At 46.3% G+C, this 19,697-nt stretch overlaps 1 protein-coding gene across 1 annotated transcript in view; it reads right to left on the bottom strand.

The window, feature by feature from the left end:
* Positions 1 to 1,063: 1,063 nt before the first annotated feature.
* Positions 1,064 to 19,697, bottom strand: part of LOC126425206 (proteoglycan 4-like) — a 38,141-nt gene continuing 19,507 nt past the window's right edge. The window contains exons 4-6 of the mRNA XM_050088163.1: positions 4,616 to 5,105; positions 2,117 to 2,368; positions 1,064 to 1,080 (exon numbers count right to left, since the gene is read on the bottom strand). Of these exons, the coding sequence (XP_049944120.1) occupies positions 1,064 to 1,080; positions 2,117 to 2,368; positions 4,616 to 5,105 (759 nt within the window). The remainder of the gene's footprint in view (positions 1,081 to 2,116; positions 2,369 to 4,615; positions 5,106 to 19,697) is intronic.

The following is a 19,697-nucleotide window of genomic DNA, read 5'->3' as shown; positions in this document are numbered from 1 at the left end:
TTTGCTGTGGGGAGAGCAACACATTCATTTTGATAAGAAATACTGGCAGCCACAAGCGGACAACATGAAAAGCTACACAGAGAGGGCATAGTTAAACACCCCAGGGCCGGCCGGTGTGGCCGAGCGGTTCTAGGCGCTTCAGTCTGGAACCGCGCGACCGCTACGGTCGCAGGTTCGAATTCTGCCTCGGACATGGATGTGTGAGATGTCCTTAGGTTAGTTAGGTTTAAGTAGTTCTAAGTTCTAGCGGACTGATGACCTCAAATGTTAAGTCCCATAGTGCTCAGAGCCATTTGAACCATTTGCCAAACACCCCAGGAATAGGAAGGCAGAGGGTGTGAAACATTTGGATCCAAATACTGAAGACGGCAATTGGGTGGTTGGTTTGGGAGAGGGAATCAAACAGCGAGGTCATCGGTCCCATCGGATTAGCAAAGGATGGGGATGGAAATCGGCCGTGCTCTTTCAAAGAAACCATTCCGGTAATTGCCTGAAGCGACTTAAGGAAATCGGAAAAATCGAAATCCGGATGGCTGGACGCGGGTTTGAACCATCATCCTCCCGAATGCGACTCAAGTGTGCTAACCACTATGCCACCTCGTTGGGCAGAAAGGATCTGTACCGGTTTTCCACCAAGGGATGATAGCAACAGAATGCGACGGCAACTGACAATGGCCAGTTGCACTCGGATAGCAAAAGCAAGTGACATAACGCCACTGTGCGGGAGGACGCATAACGGGATTTTGCTATGGTCAGTTCAGGGTGTGAACTGGACACTCAAAGAAGCTATGATCCCCTTTGAAGATGTAGTGCAGATGGAGACAAAACGTTGTGTTTTAATGCGGAATCCATCCAACAACGGCATAATAGACCGTAATATTTTGTTAAATGTGACTAACGGCAGTGAAAATTTACATATCACAATGAAATAACATGATGTAAGCTACCAAGCCATGAAATGTCATTTCGTTTTCTGCTGGTCTCGTGGGTGCATTCACTTTTTTTGTCAGGCCCTCTAGCTGCACATCACTGTAGTTCGTTATCTATTCTCTGTGTTCGATATCTACTCCTTCTCTATAGCTGAGAACAATAATGCAAACCTGTGTCATAGAGGTGTGCGGTTAAACTCATGGCAGTGCAAGAAATTTAAATTTTATTTGGCCAGCAAGGGGAGGAGAGGTCTCAGACTTGGCGCAAGGGTTCTGGATTAAATCTGAAACCCTTCCACATTCTCCTATGGAGGATGTGGTCCTCACTTTGGATGGAGACATAATGATCGGCAGCTGTGGGTGGCATTTCTAGGCTATCTGCCAGCACCTGACTTCATAAGCGTTCATCATCAGCATCATCAAAAACACTATCCTATCACTACCACTATCATCCTGCGTCCGGCCATCCTGATTTAGGTTTTCCATGATTTCCCTAAATCACTCCAGGCAAATGCCGGGATGGTTCCTTTCAAGGGCACGGCCGACTTCCTTCCCCGTCCTTCCCTAATCTGATGAGACCGATGACCTCACTGTCTGGTCTCCTTCCCCGAAACAACCAACCAACCTACCACTATCCACACACACGTGTCTGCCATCTACACGAGACAGCTACACTTAAGACATAACTGTTGGTTCAAATGGCTCTGAGCACTATGGGGCTTAACACCTGAGGTCATCAGTCCCCTAGAACGTATAACTACTAAAAACTAACTAACCTAAGGACGTCACACTCATCCATGCCCGAGGCAAGATTCGAACCTGCGACTGTAGCGGTTCCAGACTGAAGCTCCTAGAACCGCTCGGCCACACCGTCCGGCAGACATAACTGTCACACTTTGCACATGAAAGGTGCCACTTTACACCAAGGAAGCAAACCTATGGCAATTGGATGGCTAAAGCTACCCCTCTGAGGGTCACTCAGCCAGAAATCCTTTAATGGTTTCTTCCTTAGCTCCTTACCACAAAGTGCCCAGTTTAGAATCTTCCGCAGTTGTAAAGTTCTGGGGTTGGGTCACCCTGGACACATATGGTGGAGATGAGACTGCCCTATCATTGTATAGTCTGAAGTTGGTTTGGCCACCTACGGTATGAGGCAGTTGCACGGGGTCCAGAGTGGGTGGATGTACCTTGTCGGACGGTGGAGTCGTCGGTGCCATTCCCGCCGTCTGTCGTCGACTCCCGGACAGTGGTGTGGGACGCCACTGGCGGCTGTGTCGTCGGCCCCTCGTCGACGCGGCCAGCGCCGGGCACGATGCCCAGGTTGTGCAGCACGGCGCGCATCTCGTCCGTCAGCATGCTCGTGTCTATGGCGTCCAGCGTCAGCGGGGTCGTCGAGGTAGTCGTGCTGCCGCCAGAGGCGCTGCCGGCACCAGTCGTCTCTGTCCGCGTCAACACAAAAGGCAGGTTGTCATTTAGTCCAGCTGTTAATCCTGATTCTTATGTCACAAATTTTCGTCTCCTTTAAATATCTGAACAATTCTTCAATCTCTTCATCTGCGGAGCTAATTGGCATGTAAACTTGTGTTGTTGTGGTGGGTGTGGGCTTCGAGTCTGTCTTGGCTACGAGAAATCGTTAGGGAATTCAGTATTGCGAGATCATCAGTGTCAAGAATGTGATGAGAATACCCAATTTCAGGTAGTACTAAGTCGGGTTATGCTGAGGGAATTAGATTAGGAAATGAGACAAAGTAGTAAAGGAGTTTTGCTATTTGGGGAGCAAAATAACTGATGATGGTCGAAGTAGAGAGGATATAAAATCTAGACTGGCAATGGCAAGGAAAGCGTTTCTGAAGAAGGGAAATTTGTTAACATCGAGTATTGATTTAAGTGTCAGGAAGTCGTTTCTGAAAGTATTTGTATGGAGTGTAGCGATGTATGGAAGTGAAACATGGACGATAAATAGTTTAGACAAGAAGCTTTCGAAATGTGGTGCTACAGAAGAATGCTGAAGATTAGATGGGTAGATCACATAACTAATGAGGAGGTAGTGAATAGAATTGGAGAGAAGGGAAATTTGTGGCACGACTTGACTAGAAAAAGGGATCGGTTGGTAGGGCATATTCTGAGGCATCAAGGGATCAGCAATTTAGTATTGGTTGGCAGCGTGCTGGGTAAAAGTCGTAGAGGGAGACCAAGAGATGAATACACTAAACAGATTCAGAAGGATGTAGGTTGCAGTAGGTACTGGGAGATGAAGAAGCTTGCACAGGATAGAGTAGCATGGAGAGCTGCATCAAACCAGTCTCCGGACTGAAGACCACAACAACAACAACAACAACAACTCTCACCACAGCCAGCGCAGTGGCCGACGTCCGTCACTTGAAGACCGAGAGCAGCGACGTTTGTGTAGAGTTGTCAGTGCAAACAGACAAGCAACACTGCGTGAAATAACCGCAGATATCAAAGTGTGATGTACGACGAACGTGTCCTTTAGGAGAGTGCTGCGATATTTGCCATTAATGAGCTGTGGGAGCAGACAACTGATGCGTGTGCCTGCAGCATCTGTTCTGGGCTTGTAACAATACCGTTCGGACACCCTTCACGATTGGAAAACCGTGGACTGGTCAGGTGAATCCTGACTTCAGTTGGTAAGAGCAGATGGTAGGATTGGAGTGTGGCGCAGACCTCACAAGGCTGTGGACAGAAGTTGTCAACAAGGCACTGTGCAAGCTGGTGGTGCCCCCATTATCAAATGGTTCAAATGGCTCTGAGCACTGTAGGACTTAACTTCTGAGGTCATCAGTCTCCTAGAACGTAGAAGTACTTAAACCTAACTAATCTAAGGACATCACACACATCCATGCCCAAGGCAGGATTCGAACCTGCGACCGTAGCAGTCGCGCGGTTCCAGACTGAAGCGTCTAGAACACCGGCCGGCTGCCTCCATTATGGTGAGGGCTGTGTTTACATGGGATTGACTGAGTCAGGATTGGAGTGTGGCGCAGACGCCAAGAAGCCATGGGCAGAAGTTGTCAACGATGCACTGTACAAGATCTATTATGATGGGGGCTATGTTTACATGGGATTGACTGAGTCCTCTGGTCCAACTGAACCGATCATCGACTGGAAATGGTTATGTTTGGCTACTTGGAGACCATTTGTTCCCCACCAACGATGGAATTTTTATGGATGACAATGTGTCATGTCACCAAGTGACATTTGTTCGTGATTGGTTTGAGGAATATTCTGGAAAGTTCATCCGAATGATATGGCCACCCACATCACCTGAGATGAAGCCCATTGAGTATTTATGGGACATAATCGAGAGGACAGTTCGTGCACAAAATCCTTCACCAGCAACACTTTCACAATTGTGGTTGCTATGGAGGCAGCATGGCTCAATAGTTATGTCGAGGACTTCCGACGACTTGTTGAGTCCACGCCACGTCGAGCTGTTGCACTACACTGCGCCAAGGAAAGTCCGACAAGTTATTAGGAGCTATCTCATGACTTTTGTCACAGTGTAGATACCACCACCAGACGATTTCAGTAGAACGACATCATTCAGGGTCTATACCATGTATGGTCTAAGAGAAAAGTCACATGGCGTGATATCGTGTTACTTCCTCATTTGACACTTGTAGTCGTTCTGTGATTTGGATGTAATTTAGTTGGGTACGACATACCTGTGGGCCTTCGAGAACGAGTAACTCTATCGAGTGGAAGAAGGAGCTCTGGGAGTGACTCACCGTTGCTCGCAGAAGGAGAGGGCTCGGCGAGCGTCTTCTGGCGACGCCGGCCGCGGGTGGGCGGCGCCGGGTCGAGCAGTCCGAAGCGGTGCAGCAGGTGGCGCATGTCCTGCTCTTCGGGCTCGGCGCGCGACTGCGGCAGCGGCTTGAAGGCGCGGTAAGGCGCCGGGTCCGGGGGCGGCGGGCCCATTGGCGGGTGGGCGGCGGTGGGCGGCGGCGGGGGCGGCGGGTCCAGCAGCCCCAGCGATTGCAGTAGCTCTCGCACCGCCGGCGAAAGCGCGTCCGCCGCCGCGGACAGGTCGGGCGTCACCGTGGAGGCGGTGGTCGGGGCGGCGGTGGTAGTGGTGGGCTGTGGGTGGGCGGCGGCGGTCACGGGCGCCCGCGGAACGAGGCTGTCGAGCACGCCGGGGTCCAGCGGCCGGAACGGCTGCACAGCCACCACAAATGTCAGCTTACTTCGTCCTCTTTGTACCATCCCACAAACGCAGAAAGACAGTGACCTAGTGTCAGGGTATACTGTGTCCTCACATACCGGGATCCAACCTAAAGGTTTTTCTTTTGTCTGGCGTATTTTGTGACGTTATGTACCGGGTGATCAGAAAGTCAGTGTAAATTTGAAAATTTAATAAACCATGGAATAATGTAGATAGGTAAAAAATTACACACATGCTTGGGATGGCATCGAGTTATATCAGAACAAAAAAAAAAAAAGACACCCCATATTGCTAGACGCGTGAAAGATCCCATTGCGCGCGTCGTTTGGTGATGATCGTGTGCTCAGCTGCCACTTTCGTCATGCTTGGCCTCCCAGGTCCCCAGACCTCAGTCCGTGCGATCATTGGCTTTGGGGTTACCGGAAGTCGCAAGTGTATCGTGATCGACCGACATCTCTAGGGATGCTGAAAGACAACATCCGACGCCAATGCCTCACCATAACTCCGGACATGCTTTACAGTGCTGTTCACAGCATTATTCCTCGACTACAGCTATTGTTGAGGAATGATGGCGGTGGAGATATTGAGCATTTCCTGTAAAGAACATCATCTTTACTTTGTCTTACTTTTTTATGCTAATTATTGTTATTCTGATCAGATGAAGCGCCATCTGTCGGAAATTTTTTTAACGTTTGTGTTTTTTTGGTTCTAATAAAACCCCATGTCATTCCAAGCATGTGTGTCGATTTGTACCTCTCTATCTACATTATTCCGTGATTTATTCAGTTTTCAAATTTATACTGACTTTTTGATGTCCTGGTATATTATAAATAAGGTTAAATTTTTTCCATATAATGGCAATGAATGACAAATTGTTCAAGAGATTCCAGAACAGTTTAAATATTTAAAAAAAATTATTATTACAGCCTCAGTTGCACATATTTACACTTTATTACTGGTTTCGATCATAAGCATTGATAATCTTCATATCTGAAAAGAAAATAAATGAAATACTAATAAATAACTATGTCTTTAGATCCTCTTTTTTTCTTTAATGTTATTTCGTACCCTTACTCCTTGTTGGCAGGGGTGATCTGGCAGCAGCACAGTTCGCCGCTTTTCAGCCAAGAGACTGTATAAAATATCACAGAAGAAACTAATATACAAAAGACAGGGATGAAAGATGAAGTTGACACAAGAGAAGGGGAAACAGTGGGAGTTAAAAAATACAAAAAATGAGTAGTCTGACGAGGCATGTTTACATAAGTCCACATATCGATAAAATGGCACTCAACGAGTACACAGCACATAAACACTGGCGGTGCAGAGGGCATGACTGAAACGGTGTTCACAGTATGAAAACCACACAGGATGAAGACACTTAAAATAGACTGCACATATGTAACGGATATGGCAAACACCAAAACACACCAGAGAGTAACTGGGTTAAAACTGGAAGGGCCTGCCAAGTGAGGGGAGGCCAGGGAGGAGAAAAAGAGGAGAGAGAGGAAGGTGTCAGTGTAGGAGTGGGGGCAGGAAGCACTAGAAGGGGAGGTGCGGGGAGGTGCCTGTAGCACACCAAAGGGCAGGAGACACCGAGGGTGAGGAAGGGAGCAATCGAGGAAGGAGGGTAAGGACTGGTAAAGGAGAGCGAGAAGCACGGGGGGGGGGGGGGGGGGGTGGTAGGAGGGAGGGAAATAGGGAAATAGAGAGAGCCATAGGGAGAATGGGAGAGGAAGAGGAGGGTAATTATTTGGGCGAAGCACATCACCTGGGAAAGGGAGACGCTAGAAGTTTCTTTAGGAGAGGATGTGTAGGGTGTGGAGAAGGAGAGAGGGTGGGACACATCGGCAGCAGGTGGAGTGTGGAGAGGAAAGGAGACACCAAGGAGTGAGGGGGATCGAGGTGGCGATTGGTGCAGAGGATACGGATGTGTTCAATGAAAAGGATATGCGGAAAAGGGATGAGGTCATAGATGATCCTCGTGGGGGACGGGAGACGGTCAGGGAAAGCGAGGTGGAGTGCATGGTGTTCAAGGATTTGGAGGGCTTTGTAGAATTTAGGAGCAGATATCCAGGAGACACTGGAGTAACAAAGGACGGGACTGATCAAGGATTTATAGGTATGGAGGATAGTGGAAGGAGGCAATCCCCATGTCCAGATTTCTTTACATATAGTTAATTACAAATATTACATTTTATTTTATATTTAGGTATATCATTGCGTATGAACGAAACTAGTAATCGTGAATATGAGCATCTAAGGATGCGATAATATTTTAATTTTTTTATATGTAACTAGATCCTTTTAAGGTCTAAAACTCCGCTATGGAAGTGGCCGTTCGACATGGGGTGTTATTATGATGCAGTATCCACTTGTCTGCAATGTCTGGTCTCACTCGATGCACCCATTTCCTGAATCTTTCAAGGACATCTTTGTAAAACACTTGGTTGACACTTTGTCCGGGAGGACAAATAGTGCAGTTCATGACATGAGTTCATGGCTTGTAGAAAATAAACTAACGCTATGTCACAGTAAGACTCAGTTTTGCAGTTTCTAATACATAATTCAGCAAAACCTTGCGTTTTAATTTCACAGAATGGGCATGTGATTAGTGAAACTGAACAGTTCAAATTTGTAGGTGTTCAGATAGATAGTAAAATGTCGTGGAAAGCCCACGTTCAAGATCTTGTTCAAAGACTTAATGCTGCCATTTTTACTATTCGAACGATATCAAATACTTAATGGTGCCATTCTTACTATTCGAACGGTATCTGAAACGAGTGATCGTTCGACTCGAAAATTAGTCTACTTTGCTTTTTTTCATTCGCTTATGTCGTAATGTATAATATTTTGGGGTAACTCTTCCCACTCTAAAAGGATATTTTTGGCACAGAAACGGGCGGTTCGGGCAGGAAGTGGTGTAAGTTCACGAACCTCTTGTCGACCCCTGTTCACGAATCTGGGTATTTTGACATTGGCCTCTCAAAAAATGTATTCCTTACTGTCATTTCTTGTTAACAGTAATGGCTTATTCCCAAGAATCAGCAGCTTTCACTCAGTTAATAATCGGCAGAAATCAAACCCGCATTTGGATCGGACTTCCTTAACTCTTGTGCAGAGAGGTGTGCAGTATATTGCTCATTCATTTTCAATATGTTACCACTAGAATTCAAAAATCGTAGCAGTAATGCACGCGCTTTCAAATCGAAACTGAAGAGCTTCCTCAAGGCTCACTCTTTCTATTTTGTCGATGAGTTCCTTTATAAATTAATCTGATTCTTGTTGTATTGTTGATTGCGTTTAGTTAAAGTTATCGCTTGACTTTTTTTGGGATCATAAACATTTTATTTTTATCTGTTATTACTTTTATGTTGTGATTTCATGTACTGACACGTTCCATGACCTTGGGGATTTGCTCCTCAATTTGGTCCTACGGAACTTGGAGTGTAAATAAATAAAATAGGAAATTCCTTAGACACAGTTTCCCTACTTTGATTTTCTCATTCGAGTTTTTTCAGTCGAGGAGACGTCTCAGTGTATCGTCCCTCACTTTGCCGCTTTGTCTCAGGATCGTAGCCAAAAAGCTAGGATTCATCATCTGCGATCACAAAACTGAACAATTCATTGTCGTTGGCAATTCTCGCAAGAAGATCAACATACTCGTTTCTTTGGTTGTCACCGACGACTCAACGGGACACACAAACCCTTCGCATGAGCATAATTTCGGTCAAAATTTGTCGTACGGTCAAAGTGTTTAAGTTTATAACAAGTCGCCTACTATCACTATTGTTGAACGCCGGTTTGATCTCATTTTGAAGCTGAAGGTCTTCCTGAGCGAGGTTCATCTTCAACGTGATCTCGGCCATCCAAGCCGCGCGGTCTGGGGTGACTTGCCAAGGGTCGCACGGCTCCCCCGATTGGAGGTTCGAATCCTCCCTCGGGCATGAGTGTGGGTGTTGTCCTTAGCATAAGTTAGTGTAATTTAGCTTAAGTAGTGTGTAAGCCTAGGGACCGATGACCTCAGCAGTTTGGTCTCTTAAGGTACTTAACCACAAATTTCAAAATTTTAGGCCATCCAAAAATGATTTGTGCCAGCGGAAAACTTGTGCTCTTGATAGGAGGTGTTCCCAGTAGGCCTGTTTCAACTTTTCAACTGCCACAGTCGCGGATTCCTCAAGTGTACCACAAAAATTGTTTGCATAACGTTCCTCTAAATACCGCTGTTCTATTTTCGTGGCGCTCTCAGAAACCAACTGTTAGCTGTACGGAGCTGAAACTCGGGCTGACCATCTAGAAGGGATGAACACACTGGTCTACACAAGTAGAACAACGCAGCGTTGCCAGATCTCTCGCATTGTTGTCGGGCTTATTGCTTTACTCACACACCTCGTATTTCCTAAAAAGCGCGTCTCAGCTACTTAACTCCGGGAAAATGTCGTCACGGTATCGAATCAGTGGAAGAAAACAAACGCTTTTCAGACAAAGAATAGTCAGTATTGAGAGCCCTACGCTATTAACGTGATGGTGACATGTCGGTTAGGAATATTTTCGTTACTAGTACACCGTCTTCAGTCACAATATTTTTTTTTTTCCTGATTCAGACCGAGCATGTCACATAGACACACAGTATGATAATAAACATCACAAATAATTTTTAATTGGCTCTAGTTGGAATAAATCTGCAGCTCATGCTCTTGTGGTAGCGTTCTCGCTTCCCACGCACAGGGTCCCGTGTTCGATTCCCGGCGGGGTCATGGATTTTACCGGCATCGAGATGACTGGGTGTTTTTGTGTCGTCCTCATCATCATCATTCACCCCATTAGGATCGGAGGAAGGAAATGGCAAACCACCTCCGCTTGGACCTCGCCTAGTCGGCGGTGCGGGTTTCCCGCATCGTCCCCTACGCTCCTCGTAGTGTGGGACCTCATCACTTGGAATAAATGGATGTGTTAGTAATAGCGACAATAAGATGAACAATACTTCTTTATCGTATATTCACGAATTAAAGTGTGTCAGTTGAATGTGGTGGTGATGTCGCAAACGTGTTGCGATGCACAATTTGAAGTGTAACTGTGTATCACTGACACACTTGATGAACATTTCGTGGCCAAATGGAAAAAAACCGTTAATAGCACTGTACTTATTTCGTTTATCTCTTCTGAGATCTTTTTTTCGCGTGAAGCTATAGTTGGAGTCACAAGTGATGGCGGTTGAATTTAGGCTCGTTCCGCGCACCTACGTCACGCATTCTCCGACAGCCTCTGAGCGTTCGATAGTCTCCTGAACGCTCCGCTGAGAATGTCGTACGCAATACGAACAATAAGCGTAATTGTAGCGAGTTACTTCATTAATTTTTATTTCATTCTTTGCGAACAGGTAAAGGTAAGCGACAATTCTACACATGCAAGTGAGAGACATAATTTGCAGGATACACACTTTCATCGAGTGCAAAGCATGTGTATGCGCGTACCACAGCTGTCGCTTGGAGCAGGCAACAGTGCAACACACGTCTTTCTCTAGACCTGCGCAAACAGTCACCGTTCGTGGATCGGAATGTAACAGCTACACTATGTGATCAGAAGAATTCGGACACCTGACTCAAAATCACTTACAAGTTCGTGGCACCCTCCATCGGTAACGCTGCAATTCAGTATGGTGTTGGCCCACCCTTAGCCGTCATGACAGCTTCCACTCTCGCAGGCATACGTTCAATCAGGTGCTGGAAGGTTTCTTGGGGAATGGCAGCCCTTTCCCCACGTACTGCTGCACTGAGGAGAGGTTTCGACGTTAGTCGGTGAGGCCTGGCACGAAGTCGGCGTTCCAAAACATCCGAAAGTTGTGCTATAGGATTCAGGTCAGGACTCTCTGCAGGCCAGTTCATTACAGGGAGTTATTGTCTTGTAACCACTGCGCCACAGGCTGTGCATTATGAACAGGTGCTCAATCGTGTTGATATATGCAGTCGCCAACCCCGAATTGCTCTTCAACAGTAGGAAGCTAGAAGGTGCTTAAAACAATGTATGCCTGTGCTGTGATAGTGCCACGTAAAACAACAAGGAGTGCAAGCCCCCTCCATGAGAAACACGACCACACCATAACACCACCGCCTCCGAATTTTACTGTTGGCACTACACACGGTGGCAGATGACGTTCACCGGGCATTCACCAAACCCACACCCTGCCATGGAATCGCCACATTGTGTATAGTGATTCGTCACTCCACAGAACGTTTCTTCACAGTTCAGTCGTCCAATGTTTACGCTCCTTACAACAAGTCAGGTGTCGTTTGGCTTTTACAGGCATGATGTGTGGCTTATGATCAGCCGTTCCACTATGAAATCCAAGTTTTCTCACCTCCCACTTAACTGGCATGGTACTTGCAGTGGATCCTGATGCAGTTGGGATTCCTGTGTTGTGATCTGGACAGATGTCTACCTATTACACACTACGACTCTCTTCAACTGTCGGCGGTCTCTGTCAGTCAACAAACGAGTTCAGCCTGTACGATTTTGTGCTGTACTTGTCCCTTCACGTTTCCTCTTCACTATCACATCGGAAACAATGCACCTAGGGATGTTTAGGAGTGTGTAAATCTCGCGTACAGACGTATGGCACAAGTGACACCCAATCACCTGACCACGTTCGAAGTCCGTGAGTTCTGCGGAGACCCTCATTTTGCTCTCTCACGATGTCTAATGACTACTAAGGTCGCTGATGCATAGTACCTGTCAGTAGGTGCAGCACAATGTACCTAATATTAAAAACGTATGTTTTTGAGATGTTCGGATACTTTTGATCACATAGTGTCTGTCCTTCATTTAATGCTATGCCGCAAACTAAAGCAAGTGTTGCTTCAGTGTATCCATTGAGACTTAAGTTTTAGTTCCGAGGCGCGTTGGACTACAACAAGAAAAAAAAGTGTGCCTGGATCAGGCACGTTACTAACAAAAATTTTCGTAAGCCTTGAGAGCGATGTTCAGCTGTGCCCAGTATGCACTATCTTGCCATTCGAATTACTTGAAGCCGATTTCGTGTCTTCCAGCAGATTTAAACTAACATGTTGCTCACGGTTAAATTCATCTTTATGTGTAGGTTTGTCTAAAACGTAAAAAGCTAGGAGACACGATTTCGAGAAAATGAGCTTATTTGATAGGTCCCGAAGACCCTGTAGATGTTTACAGCCTTGAAATGGTGAGAGTCAGTACTCTGAAAAAACTTGGAAAGTATGTCGCTGCTGCTTCGTATCTCTCAAGTGAGGGTCATAGGTCGACGCAAAGCGATTACAGAGCACGCACTCAAATAAGAACTGTCTGCATTAAAAGGGAGCCGGTGCTTTGCATTCATTGCTTCAGCGCATGTTGTACATCAGAGGCTGTGCTTGGTAAACAGTGTAACAAACAGGTTATTGTTTTTCGTTCCGATGTAGTATCTCGTATGTTTCCCACCTTTCAACGAGGCTAGAAATTATATCGTAAGTTTTGGATAAAATATCAAGCAGTAATTCAATGAATAACCTTGGTCTGAGATTACGTAAAGTCACAAGAAAAGATCACAGATACATTCCTGCCTACTTTCTTATTACGATTTCCCATCCGCAGAGAAAGACGACGTGTATCCATTTTTTACAGAGTTCGAGCCCGCATTTAGACAGAATCACACGAAAACGGTCTCCAGTTACCATTGTATCAAAGTGTAGAGTTACTGATTAAATTAATTATCAGCAGATCTGGAATTGTAAGAGATTGAAGATGTTATTTGATAATTAGGCGTCGCGTATTCACTTTGTTCCGTCAGTTTTGGAGAACAATAAAAAGAAAAATGTATATACACTACTGGCCATTAAAATTGCTACACCAAGAAGTAATGCAGGTGATAAACGGGTATTCATTGGACAAATATATTATACTATAACTAACATGTGATTCCCGGCGGGGTCAGGGATTTTCTCTGCCTCGTGATGACTGGGTGTTGTGTGATGTCCTTAGGTTAGTTAGGTTTAAGTAGTTCTAAGTTCTAGGGGACTGATGACCATAGATGTTAAGTCCCATAGTGCTCAGAGCCATTTGAACCATTTTTTGACATGTGATTACATTTTCACGCAATTTGGGCGCATAGATCCTAAGAAATCAGTACGCGGAACAACCACCTCTGGCCGTAGTAACGGCCTTGATACGCCTGGGCATTGAGTCAAACTGAGCTTGGATGGCGTGTACAGGTACAGCTGCCCGTGCAGCTTCAACACGATAACACAGTTCATCAGGAGTAGTGACTAGCGTATTGTGACGAGCTAGTTGCTCGGCTACCATTGACCAGACGTTTTCAATTGGTGAGAGATCTGGAGAATATGCTGGCCAGGGCAGCAGTCGAACATTTTCTGTATCCAGAAAGGCCCGTACAGGACCTGCAACATGCGGTCGTGCATTATCCTGCTGAAATGTAGGGTTTCGCAGGGATCGAGTGAAGGGTAGAGCCACGGGTCGTAACACATCTGAAATGTAACGTCCACTGTTCAAAGTGCCGTCAATGCGAACAAGAGGTGACCGAGACGTGTAACCAATGGCACCCCATACCATCACGCCGGGTGATACGCCAGTATAGCGATGACGAATAAACGCTTCCAATGTGCGTTCACCGCGATGTTGCCAAACACGGATGCGACCATCATGATGCTGTAAACAGAACCTGGATTCATCCGAAAAAATGACGTTTTGCCATTCGTGCACCCAGGTTCGTCGTTGAGTACACCATCGCAGGCGCCCCTGTCTGTGATGCAGCGTCAAGGCTAACCGCAGCCGTGGTCTCCGAGCTGATAGTCCATGCTGCTGCAAACGTCGTCGAACTGTTAGTGCAGATGGTTGTTGTCTTGCAAACGTCGCCATCTGTTGACTCAGGGATCGAGACGTGGCTTGCACGATCCGTTACAGCCATGCGGATAAGATGCCTGTCATCTCGACTGCTAGTGATACGAGGCCGTTGGGATCCAGCACGGTGTTCCGTGTTATTCTCCTGAACCCACCGATTCCATATCCTGCTAACAGTCATTGGATCTCGACCAACGCGAGCAGCAATGTCGCGATACGATAAACCACATTCGCGATGGGCTACAATCCGACCTTTATCAAAGTCGGAAACTTGATGGTACGCGTTTCTCCTCCTTACATGAGGCATCACAACAACGTTTCACCAGGCAACGCCGGTCAACTGCTGTTTGTGTATGAGAAATCGGTTGGAAACTTTCCTCATGTCAGCACGTTGTAGATGTCGCCACCGGCGCCAGCCTTGGTCGAATGCTCTGAAAAGCTAATCATTTGCATATCACAGCATCGTCTTCCTGTCGGTTAAATTTCGCGTCTGTAGCACGTCATCTTCGTGGTGTAGTAATTTTAATGACCAGTAGTGTAAATCTTTGCTGTTATTATCTTACAAATGGTACTAATCTCATTTAATACCGTGGTCGCAGATCATGTCAGTACTCCGTGGTTCAAATTACTTTTATAAGACTTACCCCACATTTCTTTCCTGACGCGGAGATATCGTAAATAATGATATTTTATGCTAGCTGCGATGCATCCTATACTACCTATATAAAGGTCATTACAGATGAGTTGCTAACCAAGTTAGATTTCTTTATTTTAATCTTGTTTCTGCTAGCCTTCCGGAACATACTGTGAATCGATAAAGTTGTCGGAATTATACACAGTACGCGCAAAAGTATTTCGACTTATTTTGGTATATATATGGCTCTGAGCACTATGGGACTTAACATCTGTGGTCATCAGTCCCCTAGAACTTAGAACTACTTAAACCTAACTAACCAAAGTACATAACACAAATCCATGCCCGAGGCAGGATTCGAACCTGCGACCGTAGCAGTCACGCGGTTCCGGTCTGAAGCGCCTAGAACCGCTTGGCCACAGCGGCTGGCGGTATTTATAGACACACGCGTATTCCAATACAGCGTAATGTCAATATTTCAAAGCATTCGGTCAAATTTACGATCACGAACATTAACAGTTTCTATATAAGTAAATTTCTTGGAAACCTCAAATCTCCGAAAGTTCTCCGCGAACTACTTTGAAATTTTAACACAACATTGCATTCAAATAGGCAAGTGGTTTTATGTACCTACTGGAACGCAATCTGATGCGTATGTAATAAAAGGAGAATCGTTATAAACATGTAATTGTTGCTTTGTTCAAATTAGTTCGTCTTCGAAAGTTCTTGCCCGATTGCGTTGAAGTTTTGACACAACGTTTAACTCTAATGGCGCGTGTTATAGGCACGTAATTCTTTAAAATATGTATATTTTTAATACAATTATTATATAAATGTGTATATGTAATATATAAAGGGAAAACATCGTTACCAAAGATGTCAAAACCTACCTTTCTGATCTACTTCAATTTTTTTCACGTTAGTGTAATAAATGTTTAGACACGTAGAGACTGTATACACACATCAAAACACGTTTTGCATCACCCCGGTTCCCAGAACACTGAAGATAGACGTTGACTGTGGACATCGTATCACAGACACAGTCCCTTTGACTGTTCAGAGATGTCACTAAACCCGCCCAAAGATATAAACAACCATGCATGAGCACCGCCTATTTGACGGACGGGGTCCAACAGCCGATCAGTTCCTGTCATTCCACCAGGAAGGAGATACACGGATCGTGTTGCCTGTATTTCACCACGCCTAGACGTCCAAAAGCGCGCTTCGATCGCGTCCGCATTGTTACTTTGTGCTAGGAGGGGCTCTCAACAAGGAATGTGTCCAGGCGTGTCGGAGTGAAGCAAAGCGATGTTGTTCGGACTTGGAGGCCATACAGAAAGCCAGGAACTGTCGATGACATGCCTCGCTCAGGCTGCCGAAGGGCTACTACTACAGTGGATGACCACTACCTACGGATTATGGCTCGGAGAATCCCTGACAGCAACGCCACCGTGTTGAATAATGCTTTTTGTGCAGCCAAAGGACGTCGTGTTACGACTCAAACTGTGAGCAATAGGCTGCACAATGCGCAACTTCACTCCCGATGTCCATGGCCATCTTTGCAACCACGATACCATGCGAGCGGGGTACAGATGGGCCCAACAACATGCCGAACGGACCGTTCAGGATTGGCATCACGTTCTCTTCACCGATGAGTGTCGCATATGCCTTCAACCAGGCGATTGTCAGAGACGTGTTAGGAGACAACCCGGTCTGGCTGACTGCCTTAGACACACTGTCCAGCGAGTGCAGCAAGGTGGAGGTTCCCTGCTGTTTTGGGGTTGCATTATGTGGGGCCCATGCACGCCGCTGGTGGTCACGGAACGCGCCGTAACCGCTGTACGATACGTAAATGCCATCCTCTGACCGATAGTGGAACCATATCGGCAGCATATTGGGGAGGATTCATCTTTATGGACGACAATTTCCGCCCCCATCGTGCACATATTCACAAAATTCACAAGATTCCTTCAGGATAACGACATCGCTCGACTAGAGTGGCGAGCATGTTCTCGAGACATGAACCCTATCGAACATGCCTGGGGTAGATTGAAAAGGCTACGACGTAACCTACCAACCAATCGCCGTTGAGGAGTGGAACCATCTGGACCAACAGTGTCTTCATGAACTTGTGGATAGTATGTCACGACGAATACAGACATGCATCAATGCAAGATGGCGTGATACTGGGTATTAGAGATACTGGTGTGTACAGCAATCTGAACCACCACCTCTGAAGATCCTGCTTTATGTTGATACAACATGCAATGTGTGGTTTTCATGAGCAATAAAAAGGGCGGAAATGATGTTTATGTTGATCTCTATTCCAATTATCTGTACACGTTAAGGAACTCTCGGAACCGAGGTGATGCAAAACTTTTATTGATGCGTGTACTTTAAATGAAATAACAAGTTTACTATTACCAATCACTGTTTATTTATCCCCACGACGCATTTCAAAGGCGTCTCCATATTTGTTTGTAAAATTCGACACTATACACTTGATGGGTTACGACAGTGAAAGAAATCTGTGGCAACTGGAGACAGACCACAAGTTCCTCCAAAAAATGGCAGCCCAACACACACGCAGATGTCATACTAATAAATGTAAATTTACCTGATGTTAGAGGTTTAAACCTTTGAAACGCGTCGTGAGGATAAATAAACAGTGACTATTAACAGTAAACATGTTGTTTCATTTGATGTCAACGACAGCCACGGTAAAGCCTAACGTAAAAAAAATGGCTCTGAGCCCTATGGGACTTAACAGCTGTGGTCATCAGTCCCCTAGAACTTAGAACTACTTAAACCTAACTAACCTAAGGTCATCACACACATCCATGCCCGAGGCAGGATTCGAACCTGCGACCGTAGCAGTCGCGCGGTTCCGGACTGCGCGCCTAGAACCGCGAGACCACCGCGGCCGGCAACCTAACGTAAAATGTTCGCATTTAAAGACTAAATACTTTCAATGTGCAATAGCGAATAGTTTTCGCCGGCCGCTGGTGGCCGAGCGGTTCTGGCGCTACAGTCTGGAACCGCGCGACCGCTACGGTCGCAGGTTCCAATCCTGCCTCGGGCATGCATGTGTATGTGATGTCTTTAGGTTAGTTAGGTTTAAGTAGTTCTAAGTTCTAGGGGACTTATGACCTCAGCAGTTGAGTCCCATAGTGCTCAGAACCATTTGAACCATTTTTTGAATAGTTTTCAGCAAAGAGAAAAGTTGTATTTATGGCTTATTGATTAGATTACGACTAGAAAATCTGAATTTGCACTAACAAAAAACAAGTCTCAAGCTCAGAGAGATGGGGGACAAGGAGTTGGTCTGATGGATGGGAGAAAATGGACGTAGGAAACGGGGCGAAGGAGACTGATAGAGCGAGGGGGGCAGGAGGAGATGGAGAGAGAGGGAAACGATGAGCGGAGAGAGGGGAGGAGGAGGGGATGGACAAAGAAAGGGGGAGAGGAGACGGACAGAGACATGGGAGAGAAGGAGTTCAAGACGTGTATCCACTGTACACATTAGAAACATTTGCTTTCTCTTTTCTTTCTTTTCAAGCAAAGCGTGGCCAGGTGCACCTAATAGTACACAGTCCTTTAAAATGTGTTCATATCCTTCCACGTTTAGAGTTTTCTTAACTGGAATAAGGCGACTACACCCTAACCACGGCGAACACCCTCATACTGTAACGTCACCACCATGTTGGCGCTTCACGTGATAGCAGGTAAAGTTCTCCAGGCACCGCCTAAACTCCATCGGATTGTCACAGGATACCGCGAGATTCAGGAGCGTCATTCGCTTCCAGCCGTCCACTGCACAGTGGCGACCCTCTGTGTACCACGCGACGCGTCATCTGTCAGTGACTACAGACTTGTGTGGCTTACGAGGAGCTCCCAGACTGCTCTACCCCATTTCTTTTAACTTCCTATACACAGTAATTGTGCTAGCTGAACTGCTGGTAGCACTTCGGAACTCTCGAGTGATTGCTTCCTCTGTTTTCATGCGATTTCTTACAACCACCCTCCGCAGCATTCTACGGGCTGTGTCCGTCAGTATACACTATGTGATCAAAAGCACCCGGACACCTGGCTGAAAATGACGTACAAGTTCGTGGCGCCCTCCATCGGTAATGCTGGAGTTCAATATGGTGCGACCCACCCTTAGCCTTGATGACAACTTCCACTCTCGTAGGCATACGTTCAGTTAGGTGCTGGAAGGTTTCTTGTGGAATGGCAGCCCATTCTTCACGGAGTGCTGCGCTGAGGAGAGGTATCGATGTCGGTCGTTGAGGCCTGGCACGAAGTCGGCGTCCCAAAACATCCCAAAGGTGTTCTATATGTTTCAGGTCAGGACTCTGTGCAGGCTAGTCCATTATAGGGATGTTATTGTCGTGTAACCACTCCGCCACAGGCCGTGCATTACGAACAGGTGCTCGATCGTGTTGAAAGATGCAGTCGCCAGTCCCGCATTGCTCTTCAATAGTGGGAAACAAGGGGGTGCTTAAAACAGCAGTGTAGCTCTGTGCTGTGATAGTGCACGCAAAACAACAAGGGGTGCAAACCCTCTCCATGAAATACACGACCACACCTCAACACTACCGCCTTCGAATTTTCTATTGGCACTACACGCGGTGGCAGATGACGTTCACCGGGCATTCGCCATACCCGCACCCTGTCATGGAATTGCCACGTTGTGTACCGTGATTCGTCACTCCTCACAACGTTTCTCCACAGCAGTCGTCCAATATTCACGCTACTTACAGCAAGCGAGGTGTCGTTTGACATTTGACGCCGTGATCTGTGGCTTATGAGCAGCCGCTCCACCATGAAATCCAAGTTTTCTCACATCCCACTTAACTGTCATGGTACTTGCAGTGCATCCTGATGCTGTTTGGAATTCCTGTGTAATGGTCTGGATAGATGTCTGCCTATTACACATTACGACCTTCTTCAACTGTCAGCGGTTTCAGTCAGTCAACAGACGAGATCGTCCTGTACGGTTTTGTGGTTCAAATGGTTCAAATGGCTGTGAGCACTATGGGACTTAAGATCTGAGGTCATCAGTCTCCTAGACTTTACTTAAACC

Source organism: Schistocerca serialis, chromosome 10 (assembly GCF_023864345.2).
Source record: "Schistocerca serialis cubense isolate TAMUIC-IGC-003099 chromosome 10, iqSchSeri2.2, whole genome shotgun sequence".
Lineage (NCBI taxonomy): Eukaryota > Metazoa > Arthropoda > Insecta > Orthoptera > Acrididae > Schistocerca > Schistocerca serialis.
This window is presented reverse-complemented; position numbering and strand designations above follow the sequence as displayed.